The sequence below is a fragment of the Lichenostomus cassidix genome, chromosome 1, assembly GCF_008360975.1.
Source record: "Lichenostomus cassidix isolate B80296 chromosome 1, HeHo_3.0, whole genome shotgun sequence".
In the NCBI taxonomy this organism is placed as follows: domain Eukaryota; kingdom Metazoa; phylum Chordata; class Aves; order Passeriformes; family Meliphagidae; genus Lichenostomus; species Lichenostomus cassidix.
The window spans coordinates 98514689-98538195 of record NC_139479.1 but is presented as its reverse complement, the minus strand read 5'-3'; the positions used below and the strand labels follow the sequence as shown (position 1 = coordinate 98538195).

General features: G+C 42.4%; 3 protein-coding genes across 7 annotated transcripts in view; 1 reads left to right on the top strand and 2 right to left on the bottom strand.

Moving 5' to 3' along the window:
* The window catches only part of CD200 (CD200 molecule), a 23957-nt gene extending 13682 nt beyond the window's left edge, over positions 1–10275 (bottom strand). Inside the window, exon 1 of the mRNA XM_085073289.1 lies at positions 10119–10275. Within this exon, the coding sequence (XP_084929415.1) occupies positions 10119–10275 (157 nt within the window). The remainder of the gene's footprint in view (positions 1–10118) is intronic.
* C1H3orf52 (chromosome 1 C3orf52 homolog) lies at positions 29–23425 on the bottom strand. 5 transcript variants are annotated; one of them, XR_014854851.1, is made up of 8 exons: positions 21675–22039; positions 18632–18755; positions 17924–18057; positions 17040–17110; positions 15474–15664; positions 14452–14539; positions 10119–11832; positions 29–2253 (listed from the first exon to the last, which is right to left on the bottom strand). XR_014854851.1 is itself a non-coding variant. In XM_085073323.1 (7 exons), coding segments are annotated over exons 2-7 (690 nt in total). In that variant the 5' UTR covers positions 21843–21894; positions 23042–23425; the 3' UTR covers positions 13213–14537. The 5 variants fall into 5 exon arrangements, 4 of the variants coding, with proteins under 4 accessions (XP_084929449.1, XP_084929463.1, XP_084929439.1 ...); XM_085073323.1 differs by lacking the exons at positions 29–2253; positions 10119–11832 and adding an exon at positions 23042–23425 and having other exon boundaries at positions 13213–14539; positions 21675–21894; XM_085073337.1 differs by lacking the exons at positions 29–2253; positions 10119–11832 and adding an exon at positions 20060–20138 and having other exon boundaries at positions 13213–14539; positions 21675–21825.
* LOC146445396 (uncharacterized) lies at positions 629–15798 on the top strand. The gene is made up of 4 exons (XM_085073375.1): positions 629–767; positions 5917–5966; positions 7551–7585; positions 10886–15798. Exons 1-4 carry the CDS (start codon positions 742–744, stop codon positions 11081–11083), a joined length of 309 nt encoding a protein of 102 aa, XP_084929501.1. The 5' UTR covers positions 629–741; the 3' UTR covers positions 11084–15798.
* Positions 23426–23507: the final 82 nt, after the last annotated feature.

The following is a 23507-nucleotide window of genomic DNA, read 5'->3' as shown; positions in this document are numbered from 1 at the left end:
TGTTTGATGAAATTGCTGCAGACACACAAAGTCTTACAGAGATTTTATTTTTCGTTATCAGCAACGTACTGCAATTACAATGTGTGAACTAAAACTTGCATCCTCATCAGCCAACCAGCCCTGCAAATTATATTTTTGGTTCTTAATTTTTCTTCTTCCTGGTAGCTCAGGAGAAAGAAAAAGGGATAAAAGTAGTAATAATTTTTAAAAAAAGGTCAAACAGGAGACGAAGAAGTTCAAAAAGACTTCACTGGAAAGCTTCAGTAGCAAAGGCTATGGTTCATTGGGGTTTGAAGTGTTTGGTTTTTAGCATTCAGTTTGTCACAGCATTTCTCAGAAGAGCACAATGGCCAGGCATGTGGTTTCCTCCTGCCAAGAAACACCCTAAGTTGCTATTTCAGATATGGGAACCTAGAGGGAGTCTGTTCTGTAACACACTGATCACTTTGTGGAGGCCACCAGCTCACCCCAGCACCCCAGGAAGCCACATCAGTCATCCATTCCACCTCTCTTCCTCTCCCACCCTCACTTGTTAATGTTTGTGGCAGTGGAGGCTTTGGGGTGTTTTTTGGCTTTTTTAGGTGCACAACATCCGAGTGCTGCATACGCTTACAGTGAGATACTGAGCTGCTTTGGTCACTGAGTTTCATTCTGTAACACAGCCGGTACAGAAAACAATTCAGCCAGCAAGGAAACCACACCAAAATTGGCTACCCAAGGGTGCAGAGATCCAGTGGAAAGATGGGAAACCACCTACCAAAAATAAGGTAGGTCCAATACCATTTTATATTTAATTACTAAACAAGACGATTGAGAGAGTGATTCCAGAACAAATGATACCTACAATGAATCAACCTTAAGGGATCATTCAAGGTACCACGAGGAGCTTCTTGATTAACAAAACATAATTTAGCAAGCAAATGAAGATGAACAATATAGTTCTTAGTATGTCAAAAAGTATTGCCTCAGGATGATTTTTAGAGAGGTGATGTCATCTGTAAGCTCCCAGCACTGATAGTCTGCTGAAGGGAGGAAGGGAGTTTGTCCTGGTGAGGAACACAAGGAACAGATAATATTTGTCATCTGCTCCAAGTTTCCAGGCAGGAGAACTACACTTAGGGATTTGCTTTGCTATCTCCTATCTCTCGTTACCATGTCTCAAAAAGACAAGCTTTTATATACACTACATAAAAATAGACTAAATTGTACAATACATTTCAATTCTGTACACAAGATATGTAAGTATCCTATGGTTATGTACAAAAGTGGTTAGGAATAGATTGTCTCCTACGGAGCTATAAGGACAGAGGGGGATGCTCAACAGGAGCCACCTAGGACAGGTGGAAAATGCCCTTTCTTTTCCATTGTCTTCTTGACAGGTCAAAGAAAAGGTCATGCAATCTCTGAGTACTGTGCCATGACTGCTTACTTGGTCCTAAGGAACTCAGATGAGGCACTCCATTGTCAAAATTAAATGTTCCTCTTGTTTCCAAAGATAATGCATCTCTCACATCCCTGCAGGTCTGTGGCCAGATGTCTAAGTGTGACCACATTATCTGGCCTTGAGGAAAAGGACAGTAATCCCCAAAGCATGAAGCCTCGCTCTCAGAAGCAGTTTGAGTAAGGGCAAACAAAATCCATGTGAAACGGGTGGGTCCTCACCTGTGACAGCAAGGAGCAGTTATGAGTTTATGTGCCTTAAGGGTCTCAGCTCCAGGCTCTCAGCTCCCAAGCTTGCTAAATCCCCACAGCTTTAAGTGGTCTCGTGACCCTTACATGTGGGACTTGTGTTGCTTTTGAAATAAAGGCTGACTGCTTTTTAGGAGCAGGAATTGGAACAGAATTCTTTACAAGACCCTTGCAAACAAGGTTTTTCTAAAGCAGATTTTCTCTGCGAGCTTGATGGGGCTCTGAAACTCATATCCCCCATCAGAGGGGAGGGGAGGAAGGGGGAGGAAGGGCCACTGCCATAAAAGCCATCACTGGCATGGTGCTGTGCCCCAGCCTAGGCTCATGCAGCTCCACACCCTGTTTTCCTCACTTTCAAAAACTCTAAAAAATCACTGCCAGGAGAAGTAATTCAGGGAAAGCATTTACCAGCTGCCCTTGCAGGCCAGACAGCAACTGCAATTCCTCTCACTCCAGCTGCTGTAGATGAGCTGTGCCAGCTTGGTGTGATTTCTGCATAGCACATCCCTCAGTCATAGCTGCCCCATTGCTGACAAAGCTGTGTCTTTCAGAAAAATCATAGACCTGCAGAAGTTCAGAGGGATGGAGAAATGACGAGGATGGGGTTTTTTAGTTTGGTTTTGGTTTTCTTTTCCAGAGAAACAGTCATTCCTACGCAGTGACTCAGCATCCTTGCAAAGCTCTGGTGCTGCAAAGGTCCAGTCCTGGCCACTGCTGCTCTCCAGGCAGTGTGAGAGGCAGAGACTGAGGGTCAGCTAGGAAAGGCTCCTCTGCTCCACAGCGCAAGGCCAGCTCAGAGTCAGGCTAAAGGGAAAGCCCAGGTTACAACACAAAGTTTATCTCATAGCAGGCAGCCCATCCACACCAAATTCCTAGGGAATGAGGCTCATGCAGTTACATCATCCAGCTGTCAGCATCTCTCCTGAGCAACTTTAACTAGATCTGGAAAAAGTTCAGAGTAAATGGGTACCTACGGGTGGGTGAGTGTCTACAAGGCCTGGGAAAATTTGCTGCTGGTTGGAGGAAATACCCAAAATTACCACTCCAGTGATACAGCCAGGCAAAGTTCATCAGCTTCAGGTGATTTAGCCCACATGTAGGTGAGGACCAGCCATGTCTGGTGGGGTCCAAGGGAGCAGGGTCCAGGGTCAATTACAGGGGTGGCAGCAGTTAAAATGTACTGAAGTGATGGGGCATTGGGCTTTCTTTGCCAAGCAGCCACCCACAGTGCAAGGATGGCACTTTTTGCTTGGTTGGATGTGGTGCATTTTGAGAGTTTGGCAATTTTGTGTCAGAGGTGGTGGGTTTAAGGAGTCAGGTAGGAACGGGATATTTCTGGAGGAAGGTACACCTTTTTCTGGACCAGTAACCTCTGGCTGAGGGACACCAAGTTAGAAGGAGACAACAGCTGCAGCAGGTCCCCACTGAAGCCCGCCCTCCTGAAGGCTGATGCTGTCATGCCCCACAGCAGGTCAGAGGAGCTTCATATTCCTTGTGAGGCTGGCACCACCCTTTATTAAGGTGGTTCTGGGGGTCTCTGTCAACTTACAGCAGCATCACACTACCTCTGCCCAGGAAGTCCCCCTTCAGGGACAGAAAGGGGTGTCCACTGCCTTGTCTCTTGGCCCTTTGGCAGCTAGGTCAAAGTAAAATCAGACTGAAGGCAACCTTAGTTTCAGGTGTGCAAAGCAGACCTAACACAAACTTGAGCTCTTAACAGCAGCAGGGAGAAAATATAGCAGATTTCAGACCCTACCATTTATTGGTCAACTCTGCTGCTTCCTCTGTAATTAATTTCTTGACTGTCTTTCTTTCTTCCCATGCATCCCCAAGTCTGCCATTTCATCCCTTCTGTTTGGAGTGTTTACTTTTTAGAGGCATTTCTATATTTGGTTTGACCACTTCCCAAGCACGACAGTTCATGCAGCTGCTCTGCAAAGAGCTAAGTGAAACTGTTGAAAGAAAGAAAAGGAAATCTGCCTCTGTTCTCATTTTAATGAGAGCCACATTTGTCCTCTATTGTGCCTGCTGGCCAGAACTATATCCCAGCATTTTTATTAATAAAGCTGTACTTATAATTGCCTCAAAAACCCCCAAGCCAATAGGAGCCAACCCTTCAGAACCCCTCTACACCCATAGGCAAGCTGGACTCCCTTTCCCTAATTGCTGGGGACCTGTCTCAAGAGTCAGCATGTCTGCAGTGTGAATGCAGATGTTGAGAAATGCTTTTGATTCTTAGACCATGTGATAAATTTTCCCACAGGATTACATGATTGACTAAGTAAGAATGTATCTAAGAGTTATGCATCAGTTTACAGAGCTAATTTGCTATAGGAACATACACTATTTCTCTTTTGACAGTCCAGGGGAAGAGCTACCCAAGCTCAACAGCCTTTTCATCTGAGCAAGGGGCTGAAAAATCAGAAGCCAACTGAATATAACCAAGAAAAAGTGGAATAAATAGACATCAGAAAACAAAAATACTTATATTAAACTCACAATATCTGACAGCTGCAACAGACTCCTAATGTGAGTTATATGTATTATAAATACACATACATATTTTATTTTAAATGTAGCTCATTTCAAGGACTTCAAGGACTGAATTTTATGAAATGGTCACACTGGCATCTCCAACTAAGCTAGAGGACTGTATATCCAGTATAGGCAAAACACTACATAATCCCAAGAAAACCAGGTAGGCAACCTGGAATGAGGTAGAGTTATAGCCTTATTTTTATACCCAGCTGTAGTGAAAGCTATCTAAATTGCCCCACTAAACAGAAAATCGGGAAGTTCACTGGTATTTGCAAAACTTTCTGCTACTCTTATAAGAGCACCAGGGACATCTGCAGAAAGAAATTATTCCAGGTGAGTTGCCAAACTTAGGTAGTTTATAGAAGATATAAGTCCTAAGAACACACATTTAGCATGGAAAGTACCAATAGCGAAAAAAAATAGTGACATTAACTATCTATCTCAGTCCTGAGAAAGAAAAAAAATGCAAATAAGCAATTAGAGACTGATTCATAATGTACCTCCACCAGCAAGTTGTGTGTAATTCCTAAATTCATATGATTTGGCAGCTTTACATCCCTTAGCACATTTTTATTATATATATAAATCTAGCATATAAATACTAACACTACATTGCAAAATGTTTGTAAATTACCAGCCTTTTACAAGCACAGAATTGCAAACTATAAGCAATAGCTCATGCCCCAGAAAGCCTAGTTCTTATTGTCAAGAAACATCATCAACCTGAACATAACGTAAAGGCTCTTCAATTTGCCAAATAATTTCAGTACTTAAACCTGCAAGTATAGTCTTCTGCTTGAACCATCAAGGATTATTTCAACTGCTAAAGGTCAGATCCACTAGCCTTGCATTCACCCTCGTGTGTTTGCAATTTCTGTCACACTATCACTGTGTTTTGCTTCCTTTTGTTTTTCCGCCAGACATGCTAGAGGTCAGACTGATGTAGATAATTTGTGGGAGCATGAGACTGGTTCTCTCGTGTCTCTTCCCAATATTTACTGCTGACTCACCCATCCAGAGCTATTTAATATGGATGAGCCCAGAAAGGCCGATTGCTCCTCCGGTCCACAAATGTTGCTGCTGTACTGCCAGGGTGTCGCTGTTGAGCTGCTAGCAGAGAAAGGACCCGGGTTCTCAGTGTGGCAAGAAAAGAGACCTTTATTATTTTGATTTCAGTTTATATATACTTTTCAGAGGTCACCCAGATTGGTCAGCCAGAAACCTCCCCCTAGGCCTGATTGGCCAGGCCTGAACTGCCCAAATCTCGAGACACTGTTTTAATAACATCCAAACTTTATCTTTGTTTATAAAACACAGGAGAAAGTTCTCACGAGAAAGACCTGTGCTAGCCACAACAGGGTTCCCCAGGGGACAAAGGTCATACTTCCCAGGAGCAGCTAAGTGCTGTAACACCTGCCAACAGCTGCCACCCTCCATCCCTGGACCTTTGATTTGTGCCTCTCCCGCCCTGTGGCAGCCCCTGCTTCTGCAACCTCCAGAGCAGGGCTGGGTGCCTGCCAGGGGCTGCTTCCCGGGGAGAACAGCAGCAGAGAAGCTGCATAAATTGCCTCGCCCAAAAAGCTGGAGAAGGCACCTCCCTATGGGTTTGCAGGGGCCCACAGTTGGCAGAGGGAAGTGAGGACCATGAAGCTCCAGACTTGCATGCTCACCCTTATTTCCATGCCCTAGGTGGAAAGTGCCCATCCCCATCAGGAGAAAAAGATACTCCCACAAGGAAAGTAAGTAAAGAGGCTGCTTGAGCCCCTCAGAGGTGGTGTGGCATGGCATGAATGGGGACATGGGGGAGCCCTCTGCATCACTGCAGAGGCAGCTGGCAGGCACAGCTGTGCACAGCAGACATGGCAAGGCATTTTGCATCTCAGCCAAGGGGAAACCTCCTTGCATCCACTGGAGAATATAGCCGCCCTCTGATGCACCACTGTGTTGGATTACCTGGGGCCTCTTTGATCTTTTTTGTTTCTGGAGACAGCAGCAGGAAGGGCCAGCCATGCCCTCCAGCTACAGAACCTCAGGTGCCTCAACCACCACCTTGCAGCTGCCTCCTGCAATGGGGCACTTGGCCCTTGGATGTCACAGCCAGACCCGCAGGCTTGCAAGCACTTGAACCACGGTGGGGGAACCTCTGCCATGCCTGTGCTTCCTCCCCTGCAAATGAGGTGGAGAGCTGCTGAAGCAAGTGGGCTCCTGGCACAGCACAGCCTACATTTGCTCACACACCAGCCCCCGTTCCCCATGCACGAGCACTGTTCAGGACTTTCTCTAAACAGACGTCAGTATGAGGTGTTCTAATAAAATAGTTTCTGCATATTGAGTATGCAAATTGGGAAGACTCATATGATAGCCAGGATCACATGTGCTCACGTGAATCAGGAGGTCTTGGTTTAGATTCACGCTGCTGCCTTTTCCCTCTTGTGGGTAAATTCATTAATGTAGCAAAGGTGTATACTTTTACCACTTACACAAGTTGCAGTATTAGCAAAAACCCTCTTCTTGTTAATCACGTACATTGGCAATTTCATGGCAGTGTTAAGGCAGCACAATAATGTTTGAAAACACCATAAATTCCCTAAGATGGCAGCTTTAATGCAATATTGAGAGACTGACATCTCTTCTGCCAGGTTGCAAAACAAGTATGCTTAAAAAACTCTCTTATCTTGAGCAAAAGTGAAAGCTCAGCTCTGAAGTTTTACAGGAGCCACCTGTCCAATCCACCTCATCATAAGAACCAGCTAGACTGATAAAGACAAGGTTAGGAGAAAGCAGGATGTAAAATGACATACCTCTGCCACTTAGATGTTTACAGGACAGAGAGACAAATTTCCAGAAAAGCTGCAGGATGCCAACCTGTGCCCACAGACACCCAATGCATGTGGCACATCATGTAGCCTCTGTGCCCCAGCGCCCCGCCAGCTATCCCAGGCAGAACTAAGGCTGTGTTGGTTGTAAAGCTAAAATACAGTCAGAAAGCAAGCAAGAACTTTCACCTCTAAGACAGACATGTAAAACTCATTTCAGTTAATTAAAAAACAAAAAGCAAAACCCAAGAAGATTGCACATCTAGGTTTAAGGTCAGTGAGCAGTGCTGCGTGACACAAGTGTGTATTAACTAGAGAAAAGCCACCAGATTTATTTAGCTCTCAGAGTGCTCAACCCTTTTCCCTACTGTTGTCACACATGTTCATGCTTTTGCACAGCCTGTGCTCAGTCAGTAGCTGAGTAAATTCTGTGCTGGCAAAAATCCTTGTCTCGTGTCGCTGCACCAAAGAATGACCATCACATGTATTTTCTTCCTCTTTCCTCAGCACAGACCTGCAGCTATCCACGAGGTGCCATCAAGGTAAAGACTAAAACTGAATTCCCCTCCCCACCCCTTCCCCCCCACCCCTGGCTCTCTGAGGCAACCGAGTCCAAAACATCCATATATTAGAAAGACAAAGTGTCCATCATGTTCCTGCAGAAGAGAGAAAAGCCCATAATCAGACTATTTGCTTAGGATGCAGAAGAACACCAGTTTAGGCCTATGTACAAAATGAATGTGTGCACATAAAACTGTAACACTGATATGCAGCCCCACTCTTGGGCAGCCAGTGGCCAAACAGTCTGCAGCACACACCCAAAATTTCTGAGGCTGTGTGTAATGTTGTCTGGCCCAAACCAGTCAATTCAGGAGGCTGAACCTTGTGATGATGTTCTGGGTGAATGTCCTCAGCCAGTGCACAATTTACAGCTGTGGGGGTGCTTCTTTGTCCTCCTGCTCCTCCTCCTTCCCTTCAGCCTTTTGGTAGCCAGCTCTCCTGACTACTGGCATATTTCCACAAAGAGTTTCAGTTTCATCATGACATTTTCTTGAAATCATTTAAATGGACTATTGCCAACCAGGTTTAGTAATAAAGAAATCTTCAGATGAAAAACACAGGAAGATTTAATACTTTGAGGCTTAAAGGGTTTTGGTTAATTTTTCCACTACAAAAACATAGCAGATGTATCAACAAATGATTAACTCTCTGCTGGAAAAGAATAAGGTTTCTCTTTCTAAAGTTCCACTGCCTCTAGAAGGAAGAAAGAAAAAAAAAACCACCCACAAAACCAAACATGCCCTTTCAGGTTGCACATTTAGTTTATGATAAACCAGAATAGAGCAAATGGTTGCATTGCAATGCAGGAAAGAGTGGCATGATAAACACATTGCCTGTTCATCTTACTCTCTGCTTTGGAGTTCTGGCAATGCACCCCAGAGTAATTTAAGAGGTAACCCTATAACTTGCTGTGCGCCCTGCTTCTCTGCCCAAACGTATCATCCTGGAAGGCACGGGTGGGGAAATAGCCACTTCTCAAGTGTTGCACTTCTCAGTCTTGTGTGGTTGTTTGTGTTCATAAGCTGGGCTCTGAGAGGCAGCAGCCGAGTACCTGTGGTTTGCTGCCCCTGCTTTATAAATAGTCCATTTTAGCAGAGGGTCAGTGAAGCTGCCTCTTGAATCACTGATGATGAGTGATGACCAGAAGCCCTATGTACTGCAGAACAAAGCCCTGCCATTTAGCAGCCTAACCGGGTTGTTTTGGGGGCTTTTTTTATAAAGATGACATCAGTAAAACAAAAGTTGGTGACCAGCAGATCAGTGGGTGTTTAGCAGAAAATTTTGAAGAAAGTGGGCAAGGTGACAGAAAAGGGTGTGATGAAATGAGCTCATAATTTGTACCTGTGAGTGTGGGATGGACTGTGGGGGAAAAGGAGGGGGTGGAACTGTAATGGGGAATCTGCCAAGTAGCTATCTGGTTTTCAGAGTTTTTGGTGTCTCGAGGAAAAGCCCCAGAGCGTGGTTCGAAGAGAGCCGTGGCAGGGCTGTTAGTGCAATAGGAGAGACACCCCTTCTGAGTGTTAAACTTGGCCCGTGAATAATAGAAGTTTTCACACTTGCTCCATCGGTATGTGGGAAAATCCACTCCACCTCTGCACTTCAATCTCCCTACTGATAAGAGGAGGTTGATGATAACAGCCTTTCAAAATATGATGACTGGAAGGATTCTGGAAAATGTGACTTAGTGCAAGTCTTGGTTAGACTTATATGTTTGAAGGGACAAGAGGTGTTCCAGACTTCGCTCAGTGGATTGGGAGCTGCTCACTCATGAAAATTAAGAGCCTACCTATTCTCATTTCACAGACACATTAAGAGAAATACCGCTGTCCTCCCATCTTTGCAATCATGACACGGCTGGGAGAAAGCCATGCACTGAATGATAAGCAAGTCCACCCTGATGGTTCTGCTCATTAAAATTCCTGGAATTTCTAAACCACAAAATTTTACAAAACCTCAAATCAAAAATCAGAATTTATTTTCAGTGAACTGTCCTCAAGGTCAGGAGATCTTTCGTGCAAAGCAGAATCTAAACAGACAATTTGATTTGCATAAACTTGGAAAATTCAAGACAAATTCTGCAGGAATTTTGTTCTAAAAACATTGTCCTGCTTCTAGGCTTGAAAAATAAAAGCTAACCCTTTGGGGTTTTTGACCAATAAAAAAAGACTTCTGTTCCACCTAAAGACTGTGAAAGGTAGCTACAAATGCTACCATGAACCCAGCAACATTCACTTGAAATACTGCCACTACTGCAGACAACAGAGGACACCACTGTAGAGCTGGTACTGGCTTCAGTACTCAGTGCGTTCAAATCAAGAACACAAAGGCAAACAAATTTTAAACTTCCGTCTCTAAGTACTTAATCAGTGCCCACTGTCCCTTTAGATTTAATGAGTCATCCTGCTAGCTATTTAATGCACAATCACCCACAACCCATTAGCAAACATCTTCAGGAGGCAAAAGGAGGGACAAGTGTAAACAGAGTTGGGAAGGCATTTGCCCACACAATCTTACCTCCTCCTTCGCTAATGAGTCTTCTTTCTCCTCCCTCTTTTCGCAAGGAGAGCATCACATGAGGGCATCTGGGGAAGGGATTAGCCATCACTTCATCTCTGGAGAGGCCAGGGTCCCTTCCAAGACAGTGCATCTCTGCATAGCTACATGCACACATGTGCTTAGGGTCTTAATTGCCTCCTAGACCGTACAGTCTGTGGCAGCTTGCTGTGACTCCTGTTCCTCCCTTTATTCCTCTGTTTTCCTATGCTTTTTACTCAGCAAGCAATCCTGATCCCCTTCCTTTAGTTCCTCCCCTAAACATCCCATATTAAGTCTTGTTCAAATCCCAAATGCTCTCCGTTCACATGCACCGATGAAATGTCCCATGTAACTTTCCCTTCTTGTCCATCAGCTCCCATTTGCTGGTCGGGTGGATGTCACAGGGGTGATGTCTCTTTTGGGACAGCCCTGGGGAGATCTGGGGCCCGGGATGATTCAGGCTCCTCCACTTTGTGCTGCTGTGCTCCCTCGTGTGGTGATGACCTTTTACCGTGTCACCACTGCTGAGCAGGGCCGTGGGCTGTTGTGCTCTCCAGGTGTGCAGCCTCAGCCTGCACAGCTGGGAAATGACTGGATTTACAAACCCTTCTCCGTGCTATGTGTCTTTGTCAGCAGCGCTGCAGGAGTGCACAGGCTATGCCAGATCTGCTCCCATCTCCAAACTTCTTCAGAGTAAAGTCATGTTGAATCTTTGCTCTTTTTCTCTTCCTCCTTTTCCCTCTCAGGAACATGTTGCCAAAAAAGATTTTATGGATTCCAGTGAACTGTGGTACTCAACTGTCAACCATGATGTAAAACATGAAGTCTCTGTGATTGACAGCCATAATCAGACAGAATATGCAGTTGTCAGTGTGCCCAAGAGGAAGGCAAATGTCGCCAGCCCTGAAGAGCACAGTGAATATGACGATGTCCTGGTAATTTAGAAGATTTGCCTGAGTGTGTGCAGCCATGATAACCATTCTACCTCTGCTGTCAAGCCTTCAAACATCTCTCTCGTTACAAAGCTTACTCACTAGGCTACATCTACCAGTCATTTACAGTGAGAAAAACCTGTCCATGAACAGGTGATCACAGAAAGAAACATGGACCAGGTACAGGTCTTGACAATTAAACCAGCAGAAATCAGTAGCAACTGCCATCATAAGACAATTTTCCTCTATAGAAAATTAGGCGCTACAATATTTGAAGCCACTGAGGCTGCACATTTTTCTGGACTTTTGTATTTTTTTTATAAGGGGTCTTAAGAAACTACTGTTATAAATCTCAAAAATGCAATAATAACAGGGTTCTTCTGTTTGTTTGGGGAATGTTTCATGTTTTAAATGAAAGCATAAACCCTCTGTTAGATGCACTTACTCTTGCCCAAAATTTCTCTGACCTGCTTGATTTATACCGTTATACAATGCACAATTTTTATAAATAACTGGTTTCTCAAATCCCCCCCTTCCCCTTCTAATATAATACTACTTATCTTAGTGTGAAGTCTTAATGGGGTTGGAATTAAGTAAGAAACCCCAAAACAATAAACTGCATGCACAACAAGTTTTACACCCACTGAGAAGACAGTGAATACTGATGCTGCCCAGGTAGCTGAAGTCCAGGTGTTGCTTCCATGACACAATGCTTCTGGCCCACTCCTGCTGGAGTCTCCAGTTTGGCTTTCTGCAAAGGCCTGAAACCAGGTATTCAGCTGTTTGCCAGAGCTCATAAAGTGATTATGTGCCTGTGTTCTTTCTTTAGTATGCTTTTTCGGTCCCTCCACTTTTTTAACAAAACACTATTGAAAAAATGTTGAACAGTTTTTCTGATTTTAAGACTTCCTTTGTATGTGATTGTTGGCTGCAGCCCTGGCTTTGTGGTGCAGTGCCTTTGTGACTCCCACCTGCCATTTCTGGGCTGGGGACAGTCCCATGGGCAAGTGGTTCCCTAGAACAGTGGATGGACACACTGCCAGCACAGCACAGATACCGCTGCTGTGACAGGCAGCTGAGTCTGCCCAAAACTCATACTGGCTGCTGAGGCTGCACAGATGACACCTGCCATGGGATCTTAAACGGCTGATTGTACACTCCATAAGATGCTTTTTAACAGTGTCTCAGTTGTGTCAGTCATTAAAGTATTATCCTCATGCCTTTTATTAAAATTAATGGTAATCATTCACACAAAACATCTAACTTGATGTAATAATGTGTTTTCACACTGCTGTGTCCCTAATGGATTGGGTCATAATTAATTAACTTTTTCATTTTCTTTTACATGATCAATTTACCTCACAGATATATAAACAGAACCCCCCCTCCTTTTTTTTTGACACTTCCTTCAATAAGAGTTCAAAATCTGACCAGATGCAGTCTGTAAAGTCGGACATTTTCTGTTGAATATCACAACTTATTACAGTTCCACATCCTTCTTTCCTGGGAAGTGCTGGGGTAAAGGTATGGAAGTAGAGGAGATGGCTGGGGAAAAAATGAATGCTTGACTCCTTTTTTTTCTCTCAACTCTTAATGCTCATATGGGTGTCACCATAAAGAATTCTTATCATTACATTATTTTTCAGTTCCTAGAATTGAGGTAAAGAAGTGTTCAAGGAAAGGATCAGGTGTCTTGGTAAGAGCAGTGAGATTGAGCAGCACCTCAACAACAACTTATTTCTTTGCTGCTGATACTTTCATAGCCTGCTGCTTTTGGCACAAGCCATACAAGCCATGAAGTTTATCCTTCCCCAGTGTAAGAATCAAAAGGAATATCTCTTCTACCTGTATGCTGCATGGAATATTACAGCAAGAGAAATTATGGTTCGTAAAATCAATGCTATAGCTTACAAACCAAGAGGGGATCAGAATTAGCCACAAATATGAGAGTCATGCAAACTACTAAATTGGTCCAGAATGTTTCCCAAGCTCAGTTTAAACACATGCAACAACAACTATGGGTTTAAGAGTAAAGCTGTCAGATAGATGTTTCATACAGCCCAGCATTTCAAATTCCAATGATTATTTTCCAGCTCAAACAGCTGAAAGACTGGAGCTGCTACAGAATGAAAACAGTCACCTTAAGAGTAAAAATAAATAATTTAATGCGCAATAATATTGTCAGATTACTCCTTAAATACACTATTAATATTAGAAAAAGAGAAAAACAAATTTTCATTACATATTTCTTACAATACAAAATGTTTCTTAAAATAACTGTGTCTATCCAATGGCACTAACATTTATAAGGCTATAAATAAATGACAAGATATACTTCACTAACATGGTAATGAATACATTCCATTCTGCATGAAGTTAATGCTTAATTTTTATATTATACCTGTTACCATCTATAACTTTCATGCCATGCTGGCCTGTGTGGTCTGCTTCAGCACCTTCCTCTTGGCACTGATTCATCTCTTTTGGTCTCTCATCAACAAGAACAGATTTTACTGCCTTATTAAGGCAAGTACCTTATATCTGTTCATTGTTATCCCCAGTGCTGGGCAGGAACTATAATTAAGAGTATAGCCTAGTCTTCAGATTTTCAAATATGGTTCAAGTGTCTGTCTATTTACTAGCAACAGTAGCTAATTATTAAAACATACTGCTAATTTGAGCCCGAAAGACTCCTGTCACATTCAGTTGTATTAGTGAACAAGACATGTCTCTTCATGCTCTTTCTTCCTTTCATATTTCACACTGAAGAAGAGAAAAATAGAACAAAGAGCACCTTATCCAGGGAGACTGTAGGAAGAATAAAGAAATTATGAGAGCTGAAGCTTTCTCAAGATGCTGGTGCAAAGGCCTTGCATGTAATTAAAGAATACAAATATATATACATACATATATACACACATACATATATACATATACACACACACATATATAGGTTTTCAGGCTGTTTTGCAAGAAAAGAGCAACAAGCAAACACGGCATATGAAGCTAGGAGGGAAAAATACAACAGACCATAGTATGGGTGGAAGTGAACATTAAGGATGAAGCTGTGCAGATAATTTTGGATAAGCCAAGAGAAGAAGAAAGGAGCCATGTGCAAGACTGCTTTTAAAGCTTGTGCAGAGCATGCAGATTTAATCATAAGGCAAGACAAAGCAGTGCTTTCAAAGTCAACAGAGCATGCATCAAGTACGTTATTTTCTCAAGGCTGAAATGGATTATTGAGATATCAGGACAAAAATAAAGGAGGTGGTAGTGGTGTCATAGCAGTACAACATTGTCATAAATATACCACATTTTCCATTTACAATATTGCATAGCAGGCAGTATTTATAGGGCAACAATTTTAGAAGTGTTTCTACCTAATGAATCCCTGCCCTGGGATTAATAGATAGGGAATCCCATCTTTTCTAGGTGTCAATGAAGATGAGGAATCTTTCCATCATTTCTCTGAAAGGTAAAACAGTATAATATTAATATTAAAATGAAACTTTAATTAGTTATTTCAACATATTCTTTCCTGTGTCTTTTACACTACTTTTCCTATGAATCCTGTCAATACATAAGGAACAAATGCTTTTAAAAATTGGAACTCATGACTTGCTGATTTCTTGTCCCTTGATAAGAGTCCCAAGAAAAATCAATACGAGTTAATTGCAAACCTTACTTACATACACTGCAATGCTGAATGATTAGCCTAGGATTATTCTAAAAGCACAAAGGTGTGGCTCAGTAAATTGGGGGTGGGGACAGGCAGCTCCATGCATTGTTTTCAGTGTAACTTCAAAGCTCATGGGACTTTTATACAGGCATTTCTCTCAGGACAAATGTAAATGCATTGGAATCACTGCCTAGTCACTGGTAATCATTGGAATCACTGTCTAGAAAACCTGGAAGAATGAACATTTGGCTCCTTTAAAAGGTATCTCTGCACCTAATAAATTTTCAAAAAAAACTACAGAAAGACAAAAATTAGGAGTCTTTTCATCCCTGGTATTAAAATTTGTTTTGTTAACATCCAAAACCAAATATACAATAAGGAGAAATATTTTTGGTTTTTTGTCTCCCCATTATGGTACACATACATATGAGGAGAATTTTTTTGTTTAGCTAAAATGCAATATTAGTTCAGAAAAGTTTGGTTGGAGTGCATGGCTAACCAGTCTCATCACTATTCCCTTTCTCATCAGAAGGCCAGTGAGTCCCAGGTTTTAAGTTAAGCATATCAAGACTTTCTGAAAATTATTTTAAAATGTTGTTCATACTGTTATGCAAAATATATTTAGGAATGAATCTCAGTATCTTTCTAGAAATATTTCCCTCCTTTCCCATAAATACTTCTGCTCTTGGTAAAGAAACAGTTTCTCTAATGTACAGCACTTACATGTGAGAGAAGTTGGGTCAAGCTTTAACCTGTCACATTCAGATGTCCCAGGATTAAGAGTATCTTCATCATAAATATTTTGACGTAAAATGTTCCTTATAAAATCTGGGTTCATAGTGTTTTCCATAAATCCCTCTGTTGATGGTGGTACAGAAAACACTAGCTGATAAATTACAGTGGAACTTTCATTACTGAAAAACAAAGTCAAGAATGAATGTCTTCAAGTTTCAACAGGATCCTTTATTTTCTTTTTTTTTTTGAGAAGACTGACTTTTCATATCAATGTTGGCATGGATTTTTTAAAAAAAACATTTTCTCAAGAAAAGCATTGTGAAAGAAAACTGCCAAAGATTCCTGTTTCTGCCTCCCTCTCCCTTCTCAGAACAGCTCTTAAAGCTGGATACACACTTGAAGCCAGCCAGAGACATGTTTTCAAATGCACAAAGGGCAATTGGACATGTGTCCTAATGGGGCACAGTTTTCAGCACTGGTGCTTCACAAGAAGCTACTGGTAAGAGGTGTTGCAATATTCTATGCATAGTTTAGCTAGGAACCTGCAGGAGGGTTTGTTTTCCTGCTAGCTGTGCTCCTGACTCAGCTCTGGAGTGGATTACACAAACCAGTGAGCTGGAGACCCTCTCTGGAGATTTCATTTTTTGCGGCCCACACCAAAGCTGCTGACTACTATTCAACAGCTACCTTTTGCACTCAAAGAATTCAAAACATTTTCAAAAAATACTTGAATGGGAGAAAATAAAAGAAAAGAAAGAGAGGGAGGAAGGCAGCAAGAGAGAGACATCAAAGAGGCAGAGAGAGAGAGATACTAGCTAATCAGTAAACATGCAGAACTACAGCTTTGTACTTGATAGTCTAAATCATAATTAGTATCCATAAGTTAAGAAGCTCCAGTTCACCACTGAACAGAGCTGGCATGCCCAAGGCTGGCAGGGCAAGGGAGCAAAGTGCCCTCAGCACTGCCCCTTGCCACATCCCTCTGTCGTTGCTACCTCAGAGGACTTGGAACTTTGCAAATCTACTTCCCTTGCTTTTCTCCTATCTTTCTAATTCCTTTTGTAAGAGTTCTTTTTCAGAAGTCCTTGGGGAAGCTCTGTGTCTTCCCTTGCCTCTCTGCTATTTCTCCATGGCAGGAGACATGTATATTCCTCTTGCCTTTATCACTTTTGGGAATAAAATAATTCTCCCCATAAGCACTCCTTTATTTATTTAAGATTATTTAAACTACATCAGTCTTAAGTGTTTCGAGAAATTAATTTTACTTTTAATAAATATCCTTGAATATGTTTATTAAGGGCTGCAATTGGAACCAAATATAACAGAGATGATACTTCACAGCAACAATATGTTCCTGTCATTCTATAATTTTAGCAGCATTTACCACTTACACCAGAGGATCCTTTGACCAGTTTTCACTGACTTTACACATGGTTTTACCCCAAGCAACCTATTTTTCACAGATTTAATTATTGTACATATTTACATAGGAACAGGTATGTCTCATCAGAAGCCTGCAATTTTCAGATAACTTTGGTGGCAGAAATTGCTTACCTGAAAGAAACCACCTGAGCTGACCTAAAGTAACGTCCTAAAGCTGGAGATGAACTGTAGACCTCTGTTAGCTGAGGGAGAAAAAAAACCCAAAACATATTTCTTCTATCCAATCTCCTTTTTCCCCCCCAAAAAAACCCCACAGCAGATCATTCTTACAAGGTGCTTTAGGGAGCATAAAAACAGGTGCTGAAGGTCAAATAACAACAAATATCTGCCATCGAAAAGGTACAGAGTCCCTTTAAATTTGACAGACAAGTTAATTGCGCATTTGAGTGATTGCTATATAACCTTAACACAATGGAGGCATTCAGGGTGAACTAAAAGTATGTGCTCATGTTGTCATGTGCAACTGATGCTGTTAGGCTTGGGATTTAATTAGCACTAAAATGCTTTTCTAACTCATACTTCGCAGAGGGGAAGATCTCTCTACTGACACTCCCCTCCCACAATGTCCAAATGAGCACTGCCATGTGTGCTGAGCTTATTTCAGCTGTAACTCAGAGTTGTATTGGCTCAGTAGAAATCACAGCTATAAAACCAGGCTGTAATCATGTACTCATGAGAGAATGTTTAGCCCATATTGTGCTTAGATGACTCTCACAGACCTCCCTAAAATTATTCAATGATTCGATGTAAAAGGTGAAAACTGTCTTAACAATTGGTCAAATTTAGGGGGAAAAAATCAGATGCTTTTTTGTGCTCAAGAGCAGGCAATTCCTTTTTTCCTAGATTAAGACTTTATAAAGAACAACACTTTTTTTTTTGTGGACTTGCAAATAACTGAGTTGCTACGCAGAGAAACAAAAACTTCTTAAAAGGCAAAACCCTGAAACTATGTCCTAAGGAGAATCAACTTTGCCAAGAACCACATCAACACTTACCCTCTTAGTAATGTCCTCTGAGAAAAACTGTGGGAGACCACACATTACCTCCAATGTTCCAGAAAAATTGTGATAATTTCCACTGTTTAGTAGTTCATCAGGATCCCAGTAGTCATCCTCATCTGTGTAAACATCTAATAATCAAAAGGAGATAGAAAAGTAAGGAAAAAGTATTGAAGTATTGGATATATGAAGTATTGGAAAAAAAATCCAAAACCCTCTTGGCTTTCTTCAGGGTGGCTTTCTCCCAGATTTCCTGGGCAAGGACTGATGGGGAATGACAGAAAGAAAGTGCAAGTCACCTGAAAAAGTGACAGCACATGGAGGTCACTCACCCACCCCCTTTAGCAAGAGTCATCTGCTCTGGGAGCCTGACTGGCAATGACATCATGGGATCTACGTCATTCATGGCACTTGTTCCAGCATTACAAACAACATTTCCATCCTCAGACCCAAATATCGTCTTGTAATATTTTCTCACTTAGCTACAAACTGTAATTGCCCCCGGTCAAGATACAAGTTGCTTGCTGCCTGCTAAGACAGAAGCATTCACATCCACTACTGAACAAACCACCCTCTGCAGTCAGTATCCCAGTTCCTTCAGCAGTTCCCTAAAGGAGTTTAAAGGATGCTACTATTGCATTTGAGTTCTATTAGACTGTACATATTGCATTTTTGTATCAGTGTAACCAAGAGTGAGATACTTACTAGAATAAAGAATTAGGCTGAAGAGAATGACCAGGAAGATCACTAGAAATATTGTAGTTATAACCATCCACAGTTCACACTTCCAGAAAACTACATTCCTGCATGATTTCCAGTGATCTGTCTCCTAGATATAAAAGAGAAGGACATATTGATTAATCGAATAAGGCAGGAAAAATATTGAAGCATGTCTCTGCTATCATATTAAGAAACCAAACACTGACATAGATAGTGGAGCCTCATTGGTAAGCCATGCCCTACACCAGGGTTTCCCACCCTTGACTAGTGCTGCAGGAGGGAATGCAGACCTAGAGAAGGGAAAGACCATTCCTTTGAGAGGGATCATTCCCCTCTGTGCAGAATTTCCAACTCCTGCATTGCCCATAAAGCTAAAGTATTACAAAGGTGATTTCTTAGCTCCATTTTATTTTTTAAACTACATGAATTAGATTTGCAGATTCCACAAGCTCTCCTTTTAATGTTTGTCATCTCTCTCAAACAAAAAGGTATTTATGGAGGTATTTCCAAAATCATTCACCTCTGCAGCACTGATGATATCAATCTGCATAACTCCTGGGTGCTGGCACCCATGGCAAAGGCAGTGCTATTCAATAGATACTACTGCATTAAACTCTCCATTAAATAATTGAGACTTTTATAGCTGGCTTACTTCTTCTTCAGAAGATTGGAAACTTGAAGGCTATTGAGTATATTTAACAGAGAGTTTAATGCAAATCTCACCTGTTCTATGAGGTCACAAGAAAACTTTACTCAAAGCAATTGTGCATGCCTGTGCATTCATATGGGAGAGAAAGGACAATACCTTGCCTGTCATTCAATTTTTTAACAGGATTGAAAACCATGACAGAAATTAGTCTTTTAATGACTTAACCCAGCAGGATGAATACCAAAACTAAAAAAAGACCAAACCAAACAAACCGTAAAAACCTCCAAACAAACCAAAACGAAAAGCCCCCCAGAAAAACACATAAAAAGGGGAAAACTTAGGTGACAGCAAAACAGAAAACTTTATCTGTTTTGTTCCACAGCCAGAAGAATCAGAAGACTGAAGGAAGGGCTTGAATTCATACGTAGACCATGCTGCCCTTTTAATTCCTCCTTCTCCTGCCACCCCTCCATACACCATAAAGCCAGTGGTAAACTCTGTGTCCTTTTTGATATCAGTACCAGGTAAGGAAAAACACATGCTGAAGCTTGTCTGGGCCACACACATGCAGATTGGCAGGAAGCAGCTGCTGGCTGGAGGCACTAATCCAGGTTTCCTTCCTTTACTTTTTGAACTTTCTAAGAAACCAGCATAACAGAGAGGCTTTCACTGAATTATCTGAATCGACCAGCTGCCTAAAAGCTTTTGTGTGGGTTGCAGGGGAACAGGGAGACAAAATGTACACACACACAGAAAGATCTTACAAGAGTCACTTCTCTGGAGCAGAGGCAGAAAAAGGGAAACACTCTCTGCAGACAGCTCTGCTTGCAGAACTTTGCTCTCCTGGAGAATGAAAGGCAAACACTGAATATGGTTTTGTTTACAGCATGCTTTCAGCTGTGATCACATTTACCTTTTTTTAAAAAATGTTTTAGAAGTATGAATTTCAGGTTAGTACTTAACACTAGCATATTGTTTTGTATGTAAAAAATTTTTAAAAGCCAGTGTCTACTGCCTAGAATGAAACCAGTCATAGCCTTATCAGTTGAGGCAGAGAGCTGTCAAGCCCAAGTTTTGATTGAGTCACCATACACTTAGACTATCACAAAATGTAATTCTTAATCCCACATAGCAAACTGGCTCGATCCCAAGAAAACATTCAGATCCACAACTAGTCCGACACCTTCTGGACTGTGCCTGTAGGCTGGGGGAAATCTCTCCCCGGTGGGCAGGGCAGTTGTGATTAACCTGCCACCTGAGCAGAAAGCAGAGTGTGGTAACTTTACAGCAGTCTCCATAGGACGGGAGGCCAGTTGTCAGAATCAGCAGAAAGAGAGCTCAAATGAAGACTCAGTTCTGGAAAGGGGAAGGATGAACTTAAGGGTAAAGTTTCTCAAGATAGTCAAGCAGATCTGGCTCACCCCTGCCTCTCCTCCACCCTCTCCTGTTCCTCTTTGCACCTCCTGGGATGTGTCTGACCCTGCAGGGAGCTGATTCAGTTTACCAGAGCAGAGGAGAAGTAAGTGACCCCTGCTACAACAGAATGAAGGGTTTTGCCTAGTCAGCGGGCTGAAGGGCCCGGGAGGCGGTGAGCGGGGCTCTCCCAGGAAGCGATGCAGCTCTCCCAGGGAAGCGGTGCGGCTCTCCAAGGAAGCGTTGCAGCTCGCAGGAGCGGGAAGGAGCGGCGCTGTGCGTGACACGCAGGGAGCTCCCGGCGGGGCTCAGCCCTGCCTACGGAAAAGCGGGAAGCAGCCTCGCTTCGCCACAAATATTCCGGGAGTAAGCAGTGTAATTCATTGCACAGCAGCCACGCGTGAATATGTTATCCCTCTGCCAGCATCAGGCTGTTCCATAGCTTTAAGCTAAGGACCAGGAGGTACCTCCCTCTGGATTCATGTGCTGCTCGTAACTGAGGCTACGGGGCATTCTATTGATACAAATTCATAATGGTTAGCAACTGAAAATGACTCAGAAGAGAATCCAGCATGCTCTGTTGGAAGATATGTCACTTTTGTTTTGGCAGCACTGTTTCCTGGTTAATTTCTGCTGAAGGAAAGCGTGCTTTTAAAACTGATTTCAACTTTTCTTTCTAGTTTTGAGCCCAATCCCACTGACAGCATATGAAAAGAGAAAGCAAAACTCAGTGAACCAATTACAATTTCAGTACCTAAATTAAAACTTAAAATTCCACTCCCATATTAGAGCACTTAATTGAGAAGAAAGAAAACCAACCCACATTTAGCAGGTTTTCAGCCTCTTTCCTTCTCCCTCAAACAACAAATTAAACCACCCCTACAAGAAGTCCTGCAAATGTCATTTCTCTTGCTGTGTAGTATTCTCCCCAACAGGAAGGATCAAATGACCAAGTGAAATTCCTACCTTTCTCGTTTGAGCATTTCGAGGCTTCTCAAGATCAGCCTCACTTTCCTCCATATTATCTTCTTTTAACTCAATAATCTCATGCTCTTGACCAGAGCTCTCCCTTTTCATTGCTTCTCTCTCTGTGCCAGGAACTTTGTCTCTGAAGCAAGCACGGAGGCAACTCATTTCCTTTTGGTTTCAGCTGCAGTTATGGTCAGTAACAGCTCTTAATATAAGGCTGGGAACAATAACAGCGAGAGTGAGGATAGTTTACACAGGAGAGGTCTCAAAACACTGTTAAACAAGAGTTCTTTGGAAGAACAAATAACGTGGCTGCCCTAGCTGTAGAGAAGCGGGGGGGGGGGGGGGAGGGAGTATCGATTTGCGTAGCCGTGAGAATTCTGGCTCTCAGCTGTGCAATACTAGGTTTTCCAGTTTGCCTGCTTTTCTGTACCAGCCCTTGACAATCAAGTGACTAAACCTTCAGCAATGCTGTCATTTGCCAGCATGATTTTGAAAGAAACCAGAGTGCTTTTCCCTGTTGCTGTCAGCCAAAACAATAAAATGCTGTTACTGTTATCCATGCAGCTAAACAGATGTGGTACTGAACACATCTGAAATGTAATTTTCAGTAAATTCCATTTACTGAAATGGAGTAAAAGTTTGTACAGCCTCTTGTTTGCTTACGCTGGGACTCCATCAACACTTGCAATTCTAGTCTCCCTCTATAGTCAATAAAGAAGTTAACACTACTGAACTTTGTGCTGTAAATTGTTCTCTCTTTAGCTGTTATACAACCTAAAATCACATCTGGTGTTAAAGAACTATTTATGCCTATTAGTATATTGTCCACGCTAAACCTGAGAAGCTGCGTTCAGGTCAAAAAAACCCAAAGGACATGTAAGAAGAAGAAAGATGGCCTTCAATTTCAATCTGTGCTCTACAGGACATGCTTTTGTGAAACAATCGTGGTGATTTGATCTGCACTACCTTTCCGCATGAACTCTCATGTGCATTTAGAGTCACTTACAGCAGCTTTTTTCAGCGAGGGCTGATTAGTCCCCTAGCCTCCCCAATATCATTCTTTCTACCTCCTCTTATTTCCCCTGTTCGCGCCCCATCCATGTGTTTCTCCTTCCTCCCCACAGAGCATCTTTCTCCCCCCTGGATCAAAAGGTCTGGGCAGACAGCTGGTAACCACACCCTTGCTCGCTCTTTTGTCCCAGCCCAGGGACTATCATTCATTAAGAGCCAAACACAGTCTCTCTCCCCAAACTCCTTTCGTGCTGCCTGGGTATCCACTCAACACTGCTCCTTTTTCCTGCCAAAAGCCCCGGCTGTCTCCCCTTGCCCCACCACTTCAATTTTCTCTTTGTGCAACTCACCTGGCTTCTGATGCCTGAAGCACACCTCGGGTTTGGATTCCTGATGTCATGTCACAGCCATCCAGGTAAAGGCATTCCACAGAAGCGAGCACGTCTTAGGTTTATTTCACAAGTAAAAAGAAATACAAATTTCTTTTATACAAAAGGTGTATAGCCCACACCTTTTGGTTCTGAGAATCCTTAAAGCTCTGGAGGACAGAGGGTGAAGCTGAGCAGTCATCAAGGTCAGAACACGTGTCTGGATCCACAAAATCTTACTTGGGATATCTTACACTAGAAAAGCCTTTATCTGGTTCTCACTACTCCTGCTGGATATCAGGTTCATTTATTTCATTTCCACTCTCAGTAGAAGACTTTACTTTCCTACTGACTTGTCTGAAACCAAAACTGTTTGTCCAAGACAAAAAGTTAATGATTATACAGAACTTGCCACGCAATGGCCAAAGTCCTTATTTTACTGTGGTAT